This window comes from Taeniopygia guttata, chromosome 2, assembly GCF_048771995.1.
Source record: "Taeniopygia guttata chromosome 2, bTaeGut7.mat, whole genome shotgun sequence".
Taxonomy (NCBI): Eukaryota; Metazoa; Chordata; class Aves; order Passeriformes; family Estrildidae; genus Taeniopygia; species Taeniopygia guttata.
Window position 1 is genome coordinate 77,566,800 of NC_133026.1, and position 17,709 is coordinate 77,584,508.

The 17,709-nt window shown below is 37.9% G+C and overlaps 1 protein-coding gene across 2 annotated transcripts in view; it reads right to left on the minus strand.

Moving 5' to 3' along the window:
- TRIO (trio Rho guanine nucleotide exchange factor) overlaps positions 1–17,709 on the minus strand; it is a 248,556-nt gene that overhangs the window by 34,312 nt on the left and 196,535 nt on the right. For both annotated transcript variants that reach the window (XM_030267063.4, XM_032746898.3), the window contains exon 35: positions 1,000–1,292. In XM_030267063.4, coding sequence (XP_030122923.4) covers positions 1,000–1,292 — 293 coding nt within the window. The remainder of the gene's footprint in view (positions 1–999; positions 1,293–17,709) is intronic.

The window sequence follows — 17,709 nt, forward strand, 5'->3', positions numbered from 1 at the left end:
CCTGACATTCAAGGTCAGAGGCCAGTATTCATTCCTAATCAACATCTCTCAATTCATCATGCTGCCAAGTCTTCAGTCTTTCCTTTCCCTACACTTAACTGTGGAACTTCACTAGTGTTCCAAGCATGAAGAAAAATATGTTGGGAGGAAGAAAGAAAAAAAAGCAGCAATAAATTAAAAAATGGGCAACTGAGACCACTTTTCTGTATGGTTAAGTACCAAAACCAACAGTCAGAGTCAATCTAATAAAAGGGAATAACATACACCCAGCTGTGCCCTTGGAAGCAGTAACATCTCATTCATTTTAGCCTGAACCATAGGTTTGTAACAGAGAATTTGGTTCTTGTCTGCACCTAACTGGAGGCCAGCTTTGTTCATACAAGAGTCCCAGACTTTGAAGGAGAGGCACATGTTTGTGGGAAGAAGGGAAGCCCTCAGCAGACATCCTTGGTGGTAAACTTGGAACAGTTCACAATTTCCTTCTCTCCAATGAAAACTGCCATGCATATTATTTGACTAGTGGTAACTGGCCTGCATTGAAGACTGAATAATTTTTCTGTGCTCTGACTCTTACGCAAGGTGCAATTAGAGCTTTAGGCAGTTAAGCAGCTCTCCCTACACGTTCCCTGATCCATCAACAAAAAAAGCAAAGGATATACAAAATGACCTGATTATTCCTAAACCTTGAAGCACTTTTATACACAAAGCCACTTTCCTAATTAGCATAAGAGAGTAAAGCCAATGGACAACTTTTTATTCTCCCATTTCTCTTTTTAAATTACAGGTGCTTCACAGAGCTTCACACACACTCTCAGAGGGCATAAACTGTCCCTGGCGCAGGACTGATGCAGAGTACAGGGATCAAGGATGAGCACAGGGCACCTAACACTTTGCTACCGACTGCTGGACAGTCAGATGAGAAGACAACCTTCACCGGACAACGTTTAGTAATTTGAAAGACATACACACAAGTCTTGGGGAGCTGCCTTGAGCACTTACCTCTTCAACAGTTTCATCTTGTGGGGTCGCTGCGCTGTCGTCAGAGTCCTTCTGAGAGCCTGCATCAGCACTCTTACGCACCTCTCTGCTTTTCTTATGCTTGTGGGCCAGTTTTTTGACGTGCCCATCTGCTTTCCCACTGCTCAGGCGCCTTACAGGACTGGTGAGCCATTTCCTCAAGGTGTTGCCAGGGCGCTTGGGGCCCGGGGAGCTTTGAGCACCAATCATGTGGGGCTGAAGTGATGTTACGGAAGCAGGAGGACTGGCATCATTGCTGGAGACTGAAAGGGAATCTGGAAAAAAGAACAAAGAGAGCACTTTAAAGCTGAAACTACTGAGAAACAAGACAAATGTATGTATCTAATAATGGACATGGAGTTGAATTTAGGGACAAGTCAATGAGATTTTTTTGAGGTAACCTGGCCTTTAATGACACAGCTATGAGTGTTCATGATGCATATAGCCATTCACGCATAAGCATCATTGATGTGTTCAGAACAGTCAAGCTTCATTAAGTTGTTCCCACCTCAACTATAATTTCTACTTCCCACTGCTGATACTTATTTGATAGTGAATTATACTTTCCATATGTCATGTAACTTTATGGAAGGATATGCTTGTTTTATCTTTTAATGTTTATTGCTTTGAGCAAAGACGAAGCGTAAAAATAATTGCCTCAATGAGATAAGCAAATCATTTTTCAAACACCAAATTTAATTACAAATGCTCCAATTACTTCCGTTATTTATATATTTCCCCTACCCTTGGGATAGAGGCAAGAAGAAACCAGAAGACAGTTAAATGTTTGTTTCATTGCGGAACTTCAAGCATGTCATGCTGAGAACTACTGCTGATCCTGAGATTTCAGCAAGTGGGCTTTTAAACATTGCTTTGTGCTTTTTTAGAAACAAACAAAATAAAGCCAAACTCAGAGAAAATTGAAGCAAAAGACAAAGGATACACTTTTCTCAAGCCATGGATAAATGTGCATGAGGTCAAAAACACTTTCTCACCAAGGTTCCTGTCACTTGTCCAGGACTGTATGCTTACGATGAACACCCACTGGTTAGCTAGTGTGAGACTAGATTTCTTTTCTTCCCCATGCAGCACAATGTTGTTTCCACTAGCAATTCTCTTTTCATAAAAATACACTTTTTTGGGGGAGTGAAGTGGGGGCCTGGAAACATTCTTGTAACACCACTCTTATAAATATTGTCTACCACTCGTGTATTAGCAAGACTATCCTAGGTTGTTAAATATGGGGGGGTTTTTCCCCCGTGTATGCGCTTTTGCAGACAGTTTACATAAGGATGACATAAATAATGTTTTGTTGACTGTTTCTACTGCTGGGAGTTTAATGCAGTGCTTGTGCTCCTTCTTGAAGCTTGACACAGATGTTCAGGTCAACTCTTCTGGCAGCTTTTCCCTAAGAGGTGTATAGTTTGAATTTTGTGGAATAATATTGCTAATTGATGTAGCAATACGCTTAATTATAAACATCCAAATGCTTGGATCCACACAAAAATATGTGAGGTTGTTCCATTTCCAAGGAGCACTAAATGTAAATGATGGTTTTGAATGGAGAGACATAAAATGTGGATATAAAAAGATAGGATGTTTTATTTTTCCTTCATGTTCAAGCTGTTTCACAAAGGGCACCCTTTCCTTGGAATCCAAAATGTGATCTATCATGCTGTTAATGAAAATGTTTCTCTGTTCCAATAAAACCCATGGCATGTCACCATTAAGATACATAAGCTCTAACGCCAAGAACATTCGTAGCTTATACTGTATGAACACACACATAATTGCTGTTAACCACCACTTTCATCATGTTTCCACAAAGCTGAAGATAAACAAACTTTATAGAACATACTTTCAGTCCGGCAAGCTAGCTGCTAACTCCTTAAACCCAGTCACACCTGCAGAATTATCTTCCAGCAGCAGCTGTAGCTGTTGTGTGAATAGATAAGGAGAGTTCACATGGTGCCAATAACCTGGCTTCAAGGCTTTAAGTAATGGCTATCAGCAAAAAAGCAGATGGAACGCAACACTAGGTGTCTTTGTCTCTAAATCTTGGGAGAGCAGTGCTAAGAATTGCTATATTATTTTCTTGCTGAAGTGGAAAGCATAAGGAAGAAATTAATTATGTAAAACAATGGTTTTCAACTTTCAATCTCAGTATGCCTCAAGGCACTGGGATTACTGCTAAAGGGTTCTCAGCACATATGCAAGAAAAGCAAGCCTACTTGCCATCAGCATCCACATCATGACAGATTTTTGACTTTATTAAAAAAACCCTGATCTGCTTATTAAAAAAATTCCAAACAAAACTTGCAACCATCTGCAATCTCTCCACAGGAATCCAAACAATCTCCTATAGAACCTCTGTAAGAATTTAGTTTGACTGCTCTTTCACCAAACTTATGTTTACCTTTTCTGCATCATGCATTTTAATTATTATCAGATGCCATATTTCAGAAATCACAGCAAACATCAGCTGATGGGTATTTCAACCTTCTGCTACTCTGCTAGTGGACTACAGAAGATGAGAAAAGAGAAAACAGTGGTGGTGTTCTTGTAAGTAAGTTTCTTAATGCACAAACTAAATGCCTTGTTTCCAAAACACCAAGCTTGAAGATGTTATAACTACTCAGCCAAATTTTTCTTTCATTTATATACAGTTTTCCTCTCAACAACAGTTCATGCAAGGTTCCTTCCAAACAAATAAAATAAGAGAACATTCACTCGTTTACATAAGAAGAAAAAATTGAGTCTTTGCAGAAGTCCACCATGTACTGTTTTGTGTTTTTATATTGGTTGCTTTTCTTTCCTTTGCAATTACTTCTTTCTAACAAAAAGGCAGCATGGTAGTGCAGTAACTGATTGCATACAATTGACTTTTACATAAACGTGCCTATTCCTAAGCATGTAACATACCTCCAGTTAATAAACCCCTTCTTTTTATAAAGTGTGTTCCACCTCCTCAGATTTTCACACATCGTTTTGACAAGCTACACTTAACTACTGAATTTCTTGTAAAACCAAGCAGTGCAGGACAGAGGCCCTGAAACTGTGGAAAGCAAGTATTTTTGTCTGACTGTACTTCCATTGGACCACTCCTAACTCTTAACCCAAGTCAGCCAAGAGTTTGCGAGCAGGACTGAAAAGAGGACAGAGAAATAAGTAGACTGTGCTCAGGCAGAGAGGATCTAAGAGACAAAACAATGTAATCCAGACATGTTCTGAAGCACATACTTCAGCCACATCCTCCCACACAACATTAGTTTTCATTTGGCATGCAGCGTGTAACTGCTTCTTATCTTCCCTTCTGCATGAATTAATATGAAATCCTTAGTGAAGTATTATTAGGGCTTCAGGGAATCACAAAAGTGGACATCATGTAAGTAGTACTCTGAAATGATAGCACTGTTCCACTTTGATCTTTAAAGTTTGAGATCACTCAGAGAGAAGGAAAATCAAAAAGGTTGGGGATTTTTGGAGATCAGCTAGACCATGCCCACTGCAGGGTTTACAGGATCGCATCCAGGCAGGTTTTAAGTATCTCCTGAGAAAGAGACTCTACTCCAGCCTCAAAGTAAAGCAGCTTTTTCTTATATTCAGATGGACCTTTCTATATTTCAATTTGTGCCCATTGCCCCCTGTCCTGTCACTGGACACCAAAAAGAGCCTGGACCCACCTACATGAAACTCACCCTTAAGGTACTTTGTATGCATTGATAACACCTGTTTTTTAAAAAAATAAAAATACTTCACTACTATAAAAACATCAGCCCAGAGATCAAATTTTATTAAAAAGGGCATTAAAAAATAGAGATTTAAAATCATCAGTGTTAACCTGAAAAGAATACCAGCCCACTACCTGAAAAGAATACCAGCCCACTAGGTCTCTTCAGAGATCAGATGTGACTTTTTGCCCTTCCTTAAATTTGCAGAAAATGTCTCTACAACTTCATAGCTGAATTAACACTCACTAGAAATATTCCATGTCAGTGTTTTCCAGTGAGACCCTATACCATCTATTTTCCCATCCCAGCCCAGCCAACAGGCATCCAGATTTTCCACTTACTCACTCCCATCTGTTTCCTCTGGATCCCAGTAACAATACTAAAGCACAGTAATGTACAAAACCTGGGTGCCCACGTTCATGTATTTATGTAGAGGCATTGCCAGATTGAAGCATTAGGGAATATCAATATCCAATACAAGCATTTTCAAGAGCACAGAAAGACCTTTCACCTTCACTGTGAGACGAGTCCCACGGGGTCTATCATTTCTCCCTGTCCCACCACTACATACTACTTCTATCTATATAATTAGGGATACAGACTTGGTTTGATGAATTACCATGCTTGGGATTGTTTACACTAAATCAGCTTTGTTTCCTTTATGACTACATACAAAATTGTTTTTCTAGCGTTGCTCAAGAATATTTTATCTCTAAGACATGCTAAGAGGAAAAAAAGAGTATTCAAAATTGAACTGAGAACAACATGGAATTTTAAAACCAAAACAGATGGAATAAATTTGGGGTATGCTAACCCCAAATGTGTTTCAAGTACAGTAAACTTTCTAGTGAGAATCAGACTCACTTTTAGAAAAAGATAAATGAAACAGATAGACATCTTGGAGAGAAGAAAAACCCAACACACACATAACGGTCACACACAGCAATACCAACCCAACAAGGAACCACTGAATTTAATAAAACCACTACTTGTTCAAGTAGAGAAAGTTTCACAATTCAATAAAGTTTAATAAAGTAAAGCCCTAAATGGAAGGACTTTGTTTTATAATTCATAGCCACAATAAGAAAAGAAGACATTTAACTGCCATTTCCCTGAAAGTAAAAACCACATATGTTGCTCTGGTAGTGAGGACAGAGGGTTCACTCAGAGTCCATAAATATATTTTTGAAGCTAAAGGGCAGGCAGCATGGGTTCTGACCCCCTCAAACTAGAAGATAAAGTTACCTCCAACAAACAAGCAAATTTTTGAAATGGGAAGGGAAATGGGAATTCTCATTCTAGTCCCAGCTTTCTTAACACTAGAAACATGCACATCTGTGATTAATAAGCTGCTTTTTTCCCTAAAAAATAAATCAGCCATGTTAAACTAGTTGATGACTTGAAAGACTCTGCTTCATATTAACTATTTCCATGTTGCTGTTTTTTTGAGTTTTACTGCAAGGGGCTACAGAACCCCTGGCTCCTTTACCTATGAAATCAAACTAAATCTGCATAATGCTCTGCACCTCTAAACACAAAATGTTCCAAAATCAAAAATAAGAACATTTCACATTCTCTGGACTCTGAAACGGTGATGAGCAAAGACTGAAAAATGGAGCGAAGCAAACTTAATAACCCTGACCAGGATCTCATTCTGCCTCTGCAGATCTGCCACCCATCACGGACTTTAGGGAACAAAAATCTCAACCAACCAACCAGCTGATCAATAAGATCTGTAGCAGGTACATTACCAGTGTTTGGGGAAAAGGCTGTTTGTTGGTACAAAACTCAGAGATCACAAATCTATGGTGATGCAATTTAAGATTTAATATGCAAGGTGGAGTTGACAAGCATCTAATGACAAAAGTTCATAAAAGCCTGCCTGCATACACAGTAATCACTTATTATTAGATGAGATGAAGAAGGCGGGAAAAGAAAGAGTGCAAGGATTATTTTAGTCATGAGTACACATGCAGTTTCTGCCTGAGAACTGCTTTTGAGTAAGAGGGCACCAATCTCCATGTACAAGACCAATCAGATAATTTTGTATGAATTGGGAATTCCACTTCTCTCCTGCTGGGAATTATCTTGAAAATATCCCTGCTGCCTATTTTTCTCAAACCAGTACTGGACTGTACATCAAAAGGCATTAGATGTGTTTCAACTTTTACAAAGCACTCATAACAGCAGTTACCATTTAAAGACAATGCAGCTTAAGCATTATCAGGCTTGCAAATAGGGCATTTCCAATCCATGCCCTTTGGGAAGCATGGATTTAACTTGTGAGGTAAAGTGATATAACTTGCATAAAGCTAGTCATTAAAAAAAAAAAAAATTAAAATCACAAAATGCAGAAAGCTGGTACTCAATACATCAAAGAAAATCCTCAATCATATTTGTGTCTGGAGTGGAACAGAGCCTTAATTTCTGGTCAGCAGACCTTTCTTTTCATTTATTTCAAGTTATGCACTATGCTGAAATACCAGTTAGTAATCTTTTAAGTATATGAACAGACAAAGAGTTCAACTCCATAGCACCTTCCCTGATTAATAAATTATCTATATAAATTTTGACTAATACAGGCACTAGTCCAGAGCACTTAGATTTACATGTATGCAATAATTAAGTCTTCCACATCATCAAAAGCTGATTATCTTAACATCAAATAGACTGGAATTCTAAGCTTGAGGCAAAATAGTTTTCAGCTTCTCTTAATGAGATACTAAACTGACCAAAAGCAATTAAAAAAAAAACACCAACCCTGCCCCTAAGACTATCATCTTAATGATTTCCAAAGGTCTTTCTAATATTGAGAAAAGTCATTCAACAGACATATTTGCAACTGCTCTAGAGAAAAGAACCAAGACAACCTCTGAGTAAGAGCAAAAAAAAAAAAAAACCCAAAAAAACCCCAAAAAAACCACTGTTAATTTGAATTTAAAAAATTAGTGGAATATCCCTCAAAGGTTTAACAACTTATATTATTGCCATGTTATTATTTTTTTTCTTAATATCTTATCCTGCCTTCCTACCCCATGAATTTAAAACCAAGTTTTTGTAAACCAAGGTTTTACATTCAAGGTTTTCCAAGGTTTTCCATTAATTTTAACTAGTTTCACATGCATTAGAGAGTGTACACAGAGTGCTGCAAATACAACTGCTATCTGTGAGCTCAATATCATCAAAATTCAGATGGGAAAGAACCTCCTCTTAGAACTGCTGGACAACTTGGCATCCCACACTTGTGTTGTTGTTTTTTTGGGTTTTAAGCAGGAAGAAGGCATGATAGTGTGCCGGAAAAAGAACCCTCCCAGGTTAACAAAAGTCGTTCTGTTTGTACTTTCTGGAACTCAGACTACAGGGAAATAAAACCTAAAATTCAAATCTTGTATACTGCTACAAGCACAAGGCAGCACTACAGAACAGCAGAGTGGACTTTTTGCGGCATTTCATTCTTTGCAGCAAGTTGCTATTCTCTCTTATTTGTGGAGAGAAATAAATTTTGCGTCACAAGTAGGAAGTATTAAGACTTCAACTGCTGATAGTTAGTTTCACAGTTTGTGGAAACCACAAGCTTTTAACAGATTAAATCTCAGCTTCCCGCTATGCAGCTTATATTTTAATAGGCAGTTTTGGATTTCAACTCTATTCTTTTGGCCACCTGTTCGTTCATACTTAAAGACAGCTACATCCACATGCCTGGCAGGACACGCCAAGGACAGATTTATATAATTTAGCAGTGTTTCTCAGTCAAGTTCTCACTCTATGTCTGTGTACTGAGCCATCCTCTTTACAGATCAAAGCAAGCAGCCTGATTATTTTAATATGATTGTCTCCCAAGGGAAGGGAGGGTGCATCTCCCCTAAACACTAACTGCATGGGCACTTCCATGCTTTTATATAAGAACTAATGAACAGAAACATGTTCTGATTTTCAGGCAACGGTTTCTCCTTTTCATGCACAACCTCCAGTGAGTTCCCTCAGGCCAACTGGGGCCATCATCTAGTTACTTATCTCTTGCACTTCACCTTATAGGACATCATTTTACATCAGTGTGAAGGAGCACAGAAGTTATTATTTGCTCTTCAGACCTACAATAGACAAGATTTTCAGTGACAGATTTACATTACATATTAACAACTCCTTCATAGGTGCTGACACATACTATGGAATGTAAGAAAATTAAGGTGACACTCTTCTTTCATTAAACAGTTGAGAAAGTTCTTCAGAGTAAATAGTGAAATAAAATTATAGAAATACTGATTTTCTATATTAGCAAGCATGTTTCCCCACAGTACCAATGTATTTTTCCAATTTTGCTTTAAATACAGTAGCTTGTAAGATCAAATTTATAAGTATCACAAAGACTCTACTACATTACTCTTTTCCAAAGCATAGACATTTTTGAGCTTTACTACAGAGACACCAATATTTTAAACTGTCCGTATGTGCTATTTTAGCTAAATTCCAGTATCACGTATATATCCAGCTGTTACAGGACAACCAAAGTAGAAGATCTGATGAAGGCAAGGCTCAACCACTCCTCCCTCTAGAAGAACAGATGCAGCAGGAATGACTGTTCCAGGCCCAGGGCTCCTGCCTCCTCAGTACCCTGAGCTGAGAGGAGCAGTGTACAGCTGCTCCCACTGCTCCCCAGCACTGCTGCTGCTGGAGAGCTGAAGATCTCAGCACAGGAAGCTGCAGAGGGCACAGGACAGCCACTGAAGCAGTGGGAGCTGGCAGCACTCGCTCCCTTCAAACTGCTCCATGACACAGTACTCCCTACCTTTGACAAAAACAAGCAGCCACTCAGTGTGGAGAAAAGACATCTGAGGCAAAGAATGGAAAAGAAGGAAATAGAAACTTTGGACCTGGGCCTCATAGGCAACGCTGGTGCTTAAGACAATAGAGTTTAGCAGACTGCTGACAATCCATTGCCCTTGTGCTTGCCATATACAAGAGCCATGCTAAGGGATGCCAGCAGCAAAGCTACAGCTCTGCTTGTGGCAGAGAGCTGTATGTCACACACTACGAATGGGAACCACTCCTGACAGGATTCATGATGAGCAGTTTCAGATTTTAACTGGGGCAACTGCACAATTAATTCTGCTCGTTACTGAGCTGTAGGGGGTTTATCGTCTGCTCTCTAATTTTTGCTGTAAAGTAAATTTTTGCTCAGTAACAGATAAAAATAAACTCCAGTCCTAGAAATACAGCTCTGATGCAGCAGAGAAGCTCATCTGATATGCCTTGTGCATCAGTCCAGAAGAGGAAGATTATGAGCAGACATGAAACAAAAATGTTCATATCAATACAGATAACAGAACAGCCAACAAAAAGGGGTGGAAAAGGATGCATCCAGGAAACCTTCAGCTCTGCTGAAAGCAGAGAAAGCTGTAGAGGAAGGGAGGGAGAGAAGCAAGTCTGCAGAAATTGTATGAGGAAGAATTATGATCTCAGATGTTATTTAAAGCAACACATGCCATGCTTCCCTGTGCAAAAGCCCAGCAATGCAGGGCATCCCAATGGAAGGAATTTATCCTACGCAGATTTTAAAACAGCCCCCACTACATCAAGAAAAAGGTTGTATACTGCTAATATATTGCAAAAGCAAGTTTCAGCAAGTCTGATCTCCAAAGGAAATAGCAAGACACAATTCTGCTGTACTACTGACATTGAGAATGAACATACAGATAGTGAGGAAATTAGTTTCCACTGCTTTATGTAGTCAATATAAACAAGTCCCACAATTACATAGGCAAAAACTAATTCCACACAAAATCTGCATAAATGCTGAGCCAAAAGTATGTTTTCCTTTTGTCCAGAAGTTTGAAAAAAATTGGAGCAAGTATAACCTCTGATATGTATTTACAGATGCATGACCTCTAGAAAATGAAAGTAGATGCATTTTATTCTCTCTCAAAATGCCTCAAAAGATTCCAACACATAAGAAAGCCTCCAAAAATTCTCTAGTAAAATTGACAGAATATATGATGAGTCAATAAATACTGTAAAATACAAACTGTAGATACTATTAACAATTGCTAGCATAACTTCAAGTGTACTAGTAAAATTAAGAGAAGGTACAGTGTTAGGGTTAAGTTACAAAAATAAAAGAACTTAAAGAAATAATGTCTATCAAATTTCATTTGGTTTAAACCCCTTAGTTATTAGACTACTTGTACTAAAAAAGTACTTGTTTCCTGTTCATCTACTACAGTCACACATTAACCTAAATACACATAATAATCCAACAGCAATTTTAACAGTCTTTTTTTTTCCATTTCCCCCCCATCCTCTTGATTCAAAGCAGAAGAGCTCATTAGAACAACTAGCAATTGTTTGGAGCCACAGCTTTAGCAAGAGCTGTACAAACACATCAATCTCAAGTTAGGAACTCTGCCATAAGCTCAATAATAACAATATACTCATTACTTATACTGTTTAGCTTTGGGGATATTACAGTAAGTTTGGTAATTTTCTTTTTCCAAATGTTATACAGTTGTAGCCCTCAAAAAACACATTGAGAAAGAAGTTTAGGGAATTAGGAGCCAAGATGGAATTGCTAAAATAATGAAAAAAATGGGTCCTCTAAAATTCCTGTAGATAAAAAATGATGTTTCCTCCTTATCCAATTAATTATATTGAGATTCATTTTACAATGATGTTTGCTCCTTACCCAATTAATTTATATTAGTGATCAAAATTCACTGTACAAACATTACTTTGCATCGTAAAATGCTGACCTTTTTGGTGCACACACTGGAGCCCTTATGGCCATGCCACTGCTTTCAGCCTCCCCACTGTGTAATGAGATGACTGTAGGTGACGACAGACAACTTCCTCCCAGTGCAATCCCACCTCAATACCTACATTACCAAGAGCAGACTTAGATGACAGTGATTAGAAACTGAACTGGTTTTATACTTCTTGTCTTCAGACAGGAATGTAACCTGAGCAATACAATGAGAGCACATGTGATTTTAATAAAGGTCAGTCACACTGGAAATACAAGGGTTTTTTTAAGCAGACTTGCCACCAAGGTTGACTAGCAGAGAGCTATTGCAAGTCATAATGCCTATCAGCTGCCGAGATGCCTTTTCAGGATGAAGTATTTTAAGGGGAAGATACTGCTTGACAAATTCATCAATTTTGAATACAGACTGAGTTAAAAGGGGAAAGATAATGCCTTGGTATAGAGAATTTAAAAAATATATAGTTATAAAGTATATAAAAATATATAGTATATACAGTATAAAGTATATACAGTATAAAGTATATTATAAAGTATTTTAAAAACTATAAATTAATGGAAGATGTGACATTTTATCTCAGTGTGCAATTCAAATACACTGAATACTGAAAACAGAATCACTGCCATATTCATTAACTTGATTACAATTTCTTCAGCAATAACATATGCACTGCTGATTTTTCTTTGGCATGACCAAGCCCGTATCATGCACATTAAAAAGTTACGTTTTGTCATGCAAATTTTCCATTGTTTTTGTCTCCTTGAATTTTCCCAATAAAGCCTCAGGAGGAAGGTGATGCTGTGAACTGCCTTTTCACCAAGTCATCTAAATTCCAATTCCTCACATAATTCCCCAGCTCCCATCCATCTAATATTACTTAAGTGGCCACAGGAAAATTATGTGATAAGATCATAGGAGAGCTGTCCAAAACTGGTTTGGATGTAGGAAACAAAAGAAAAAAAAAAGGTTAAAAAAAAATAAAGTTCTTTAGAGAGGCAATTAAAAGGCAATAATCCACAACTCTTACTACTTTCTTTAATTACACACGAAACAGAGGAAGGGAAGGAAAGCTGTAATAACTTCTACAAAACAATAATTACTGTTTTTTTTAAGCTATTGACTCAACTGTAAGCCTAAATTTAGGGGCAAATAAGTTATCTGGTGGAAACTAAGAAATTTATTTAGCTTCTATTATTTTTTCTATTGGAAAAAACATTTCTTCTTTTCATCAAGTCCCCAGCATTTCTTACCATGCCTCTAAACAGCTGATCTCTGTGAAAGTCTTCCTAGGGCAAACTACTCCACATAATCTATAAATTGGATGGTGTCTTTTTGTAACCATTCACTCAAGAAGATTGACTGGAGGTGTCCAGTCCCACGTTCAAATGCAAGGATACAAAAAAATTGGTTAAGTGATTTAGCAGCCATACTTATCTATTCTCTGTGAGGAAAACCAACCTCCACAGAGGAGGATTGTTAATGTTACTGATGTTGTCTTTTCAAAGCAGGATGGATATACTTCTATCACCTAAATTCTGTTCCTCTCATTACCTTCCCTAAAGGGAGAGCCAGCACAAGTCCAGATGATGAAATTCAATAGACTGTTACAGCTGCTTGTAGCTCTGCTCAAAAGCAGATTATGAACATATTGCTCATTACTAGTCTTGCAATGAGCACCTAGAGGAAACTTTCATTATGTAAGGTGATAGACCATTCTTATGTTGCTGCTTCACTGAAGTAATTTGTTTGAAAGAGAGCTATAACACAGCAAGAGGGCAATTAAGTTGAACTACAAATTGGAACATTTCTTCTTTGCTCAGTTTAAGCCTATCAATTCAATTCAGACTTTTGACCATGATACAAAACCATATGCATCAGATGTTTAGATACAAGTATTCTCTGAGACAGCTGGCAAGGAGGTAAAGATGCAAATGTATTTCTGGTATGAAATCAAACTCCACCCTTCTTTCCGAAGTTTTATTAATATTCCTTCTGGTCTCTCTCTGGGAAATACTAAATTTCTTGGTATTGACTGCTCATATGATGTTCCATCACAGTTTTGAAGAAAAATCTAGAAATTCTTCACTAAGTATTTTGATTATGCTTCAGTAGCAATACACAGGAATACAGACATCTTAGCAAAATCAAAAAATGCTTATATAAAAACATTTTTGTCTTAATACAAAAATGGAGTTACAAGTTCTTAATACATGACGATTGCATTATAACCCTAAAGCATACATTCTCCTTTTATATCTTTAAAATAAAGTTAAAACTCAGAACTGAGTAGCTGTTTTGAGAATGAGCTGGGGCTAAAAGAATAATTTTGAATTACTCTGTTTTCATGCAGTACTTATACAAAGTCTGAGTAGAAAGTGCTGCAGTAGAGGGAGCAGACTTTTAAGGATTAGAGGCAGAAGGCTGCCTGGGGTTAACTCCATACACACCTCTGATCCACACTGCTGCTCAGTCTTGGCTTATTTCAAAGAGCAAGTAACCTACCTAAGAGCTACAAAAATGGCCTTTTCAACAGACTGAAAAGTCCAGACCAGTTGAAAAGTCCAGTCCAATATGTCCAAATTAAAGGTGAAAAAAGTCAGGAGTAGTTGAAAAGTGGATAATGTGGATAGCTGTGGATCTTACCTGCTCACTCAGAGCAAAAAACCTGAGTCTCTAATCATTAGGTTCAAAAGCAAGGATAGCAATTATGAAAGGACATCAGTATTTTTCTTGCATAAAAATCTATACCACATAACATTTTGCTCTTCTTGTTATTGTTTTTTGTTGTTTATAGTTTTTTAAGGGGGATCTTGGGGTGTGGGAGTAGGGAATGATGTAGCGTTTTCTACAGGATCTACTCCCTGGTCTGGCTGTCTGCGTTGACTGCTGGTGTCAATGCACAAGAAGCAGCTGGATCATACGTGCAAGCACAGGGTAAATAAACTAGCAGTATCTGACATGTAGCTCATTTTTTATTAACCATGAAACAGCACCTCCAGCTAACTCTCTGGCAAGTCCTGCAGGTTAATGATTTGGAAAAGCCAAGAACAAGTGAGTAAGGACACAGAGGTCAGGAAAGCAGCACCTTTGCATATGTAACTTTACAGCTGGTACATGAGCTCAGTTTAAGGAGGATTTTTGTTGTATGCTCTATGTGGAGATAGAAAGGCACATACAATACATACTTAACAGCTTCCATCTGTATTCCAAAAGAATAGACTTTCAAAGTGTATATGTGAATCTATGCCAAGAATTACACCAACTCATTAGTAATAACTGGACTCTCCCACTGCATCCTCTGAGTTCAGTCATCAGAGATTCTTATCCTCTCTTGGACACCATTTGCTAACAATTACTTTACAGTAAAAGCATCCTGTTTTATGGATGAATTATTTCTGAAGCTTGAAATATGATAAAATGTTATGAAAGAGGAAAAAAGAAAGCCATTTTGACTCGCATACATTGTTTTAAGCAGTCTACTGTACATATAATAAATGTATTTCTTCAGAGCTAATTCTCTATTCTTTCTCTACTCCTACAGCCACCTTTGCTCCTTTGAAAGTCAGCTCCCAGATGGTTAAAAATTTCTGGATAAATCTGGGGTTTGTACATTTATTCCCTGGATTTTATTCATGAGATTTGCCTCTCAAATTTCCCAAGTGAAATACAGACTCACATGATCTACTTAGGGACTAAAACACATACATGCTATTGTTTATTCCAGCTCATAAGGTAATTGAAAAAATATGTTATTTTCAATATTCAGTTCCAGATTGAAATGATCTTTCCAGCTAGATAACCATAAACAACTTTAGTATTTATCTTGTCTCTCTTGTCTCATATGCAAAGCATTTTTATGTTACAGAAATGGGTGGAATTACCATGAGAATTGGTTTCCTCCAACACCACTGCTTTCTCCAACTTATATCAGATAAAGCCAAATAAAATACTTACATATTAGTTTTAGTTGTTTCTTGCCAGTTTATCACTCAAAGCCCTATTTTCTTTCTCCCTACATCTGAATAAGTTTTTCTTCCTTCAGACTTGATGTATAAGTGGGGCAAAAACTCATTTAATTAGGTAGGAATGCATAATTATTAATTATACATGTATTCTAATATTTTAATGAAAAATGTACCAAACTTTGTAATTCCTTAAAAAAATCTTTAAGCAATGTAGAAGTCTTCTACAAATAAAATCATTCACTAGAGTATATTCTAAATATTAAGCCTAAATCCCACATTACCATTTTAAGTTTTCAGTGGCCAATGATACTACAGATAAAATTTTTACTTGTTCTACTTCAAGAGATGGCATAGCTACAGTTATGCTGGTATGCAAGTAAGCTTTATTCCCCTATTATGAAAGGCTATTGAGCCTCCTTACGGCATGGTCTGTGTGCATGGACATCTGTTTTTAAGACACAGAAAGGGAACAACGAAGAATGTTTGTGAAACCATGTATGTTTGCCAAGCAAGACCTCATATGTGTCTATGATCTTAATTTATGGTCATAATGGAAAGCATCTCACTGATAGGAACAGACTACACCCAGCACTTTACAAAATGTGTTTTGTAAAAATTATTTGGAAGTAAACTAACCACTGCAACACCAAGAGTTTAAAAGTGAAGCAAAAGAGCTACAGCAAAGACAGGAGATGTAAAGCAACATGAAGGGGAGAAGACTGCTGCTGCGCCATGAACAGACTTCCAGCAGACTATGCAGTCACAGCTCTGGGTGAGCATTTGCTCTAAAATACTTTTCTGCAGAACATTCTGCCTATCAACTACTATTTATAATTGACTCCTTTCACTCCCACCTTCCTGCAACAACTACTGTAAACCTGTACTTGCTTACTTCTAAAAACTGGAATAATTGCTGCTAAAGGAAGCGATTGTGTAGCACTTGGGGGCTACAGAGCAGCCTTCTGAGAAAACAGCTCTATTGCTGGATCAGAGATGACAGCCTGCTAACATTAACTCCCACTGGCTGGAACTCCTTTATCCCACTACCTTTTGAGGATCTGCTGAGAGGTACGACCATCCACTGACACACGACCCTATTTCAGAGGTCTCTGATAAGATTAATTCCCATTACATCCTTGATTTCATGTTTGCAAGCCTTCTACCACCTTCCTTCTCTCATCCATCCGTAACCACAGTTTGTGTATTATCAAATAACAATGATTATAACTTGCCTTTTGCTGACTTTTTTGAGTATATGCACACAGCATACAGCAAGAGGTATGTAAGAAGGCATCCCAACAGGTGCATCAGCTCCAGACACTAAAGGTTAGCACTGTTTTGTCCTGGAGACATTTCCAACATTTTAATGTGTATCATACAAACTTGTTCAGTAGCAATAGAGCAAATTCCAAGCACAAATATTGTTTCCTGTTAAAAATTACAAAGGAGGAATGGGAGAAGATCCAACAGGAATGAGTTTAACATGAACATCCTTACCCTTACCTCTGTGCTTGTCCAGTCAAGACTTGAAAGAGCATGGCTTACCTCCAAGTTACACTGCAGAATCAATGCTGCCTCTAAATAAATTTCACAGACTGATTTATTTCCCAACTGCCCTTTCTTTGCAAGCTCTATTTCCCCAAAAGCATTACTTCGCAACAACCATTTAACAGAAGTGACACATGCTGAATAATCTATGATTTCTTTGGTCTAGCAGCAACATTCTATGAAAATTTCTGCTACCATTAATAACGTTTCACAGTGAAAGAGTTACCATTTCTCATTTCCCTAGATCAAATAAAAAAACCCAATAAAGTAGCACATGCCTCTTACAGACTTTTTCTGAAAGAGTGAACTGTATAACATCTCAGTAGTTTACAGAGAAGATAAATTCCAACACTGCTCCCTTTCCCATATAGGTCCTTCCTGTAATACTCTGCGTTTTCTCACTGAGGTCAGATCAGAAGGAGGGGAGAATAGAGAGAGAAGAAGGAAAAAAAACCCATCCAACTAAACTGCCGTGATTTGAAAACATCCCACAAACAGTCAACCAACCTGCCTCCCCCTTCCCATTGTATCTGCACTGCACATATTTGTACCTAAATCCAGGATCCAATATTTACAGCTGCTCGGCTGCCCGTTGCCACAGCAGGAAGGATTTACTGAGTGCAGAGATCCCAGAGTGTCAATCTGTTTAATCCTGTTCGGCATGGTGAGGAATCAGCTCCTCCGATGCCCACA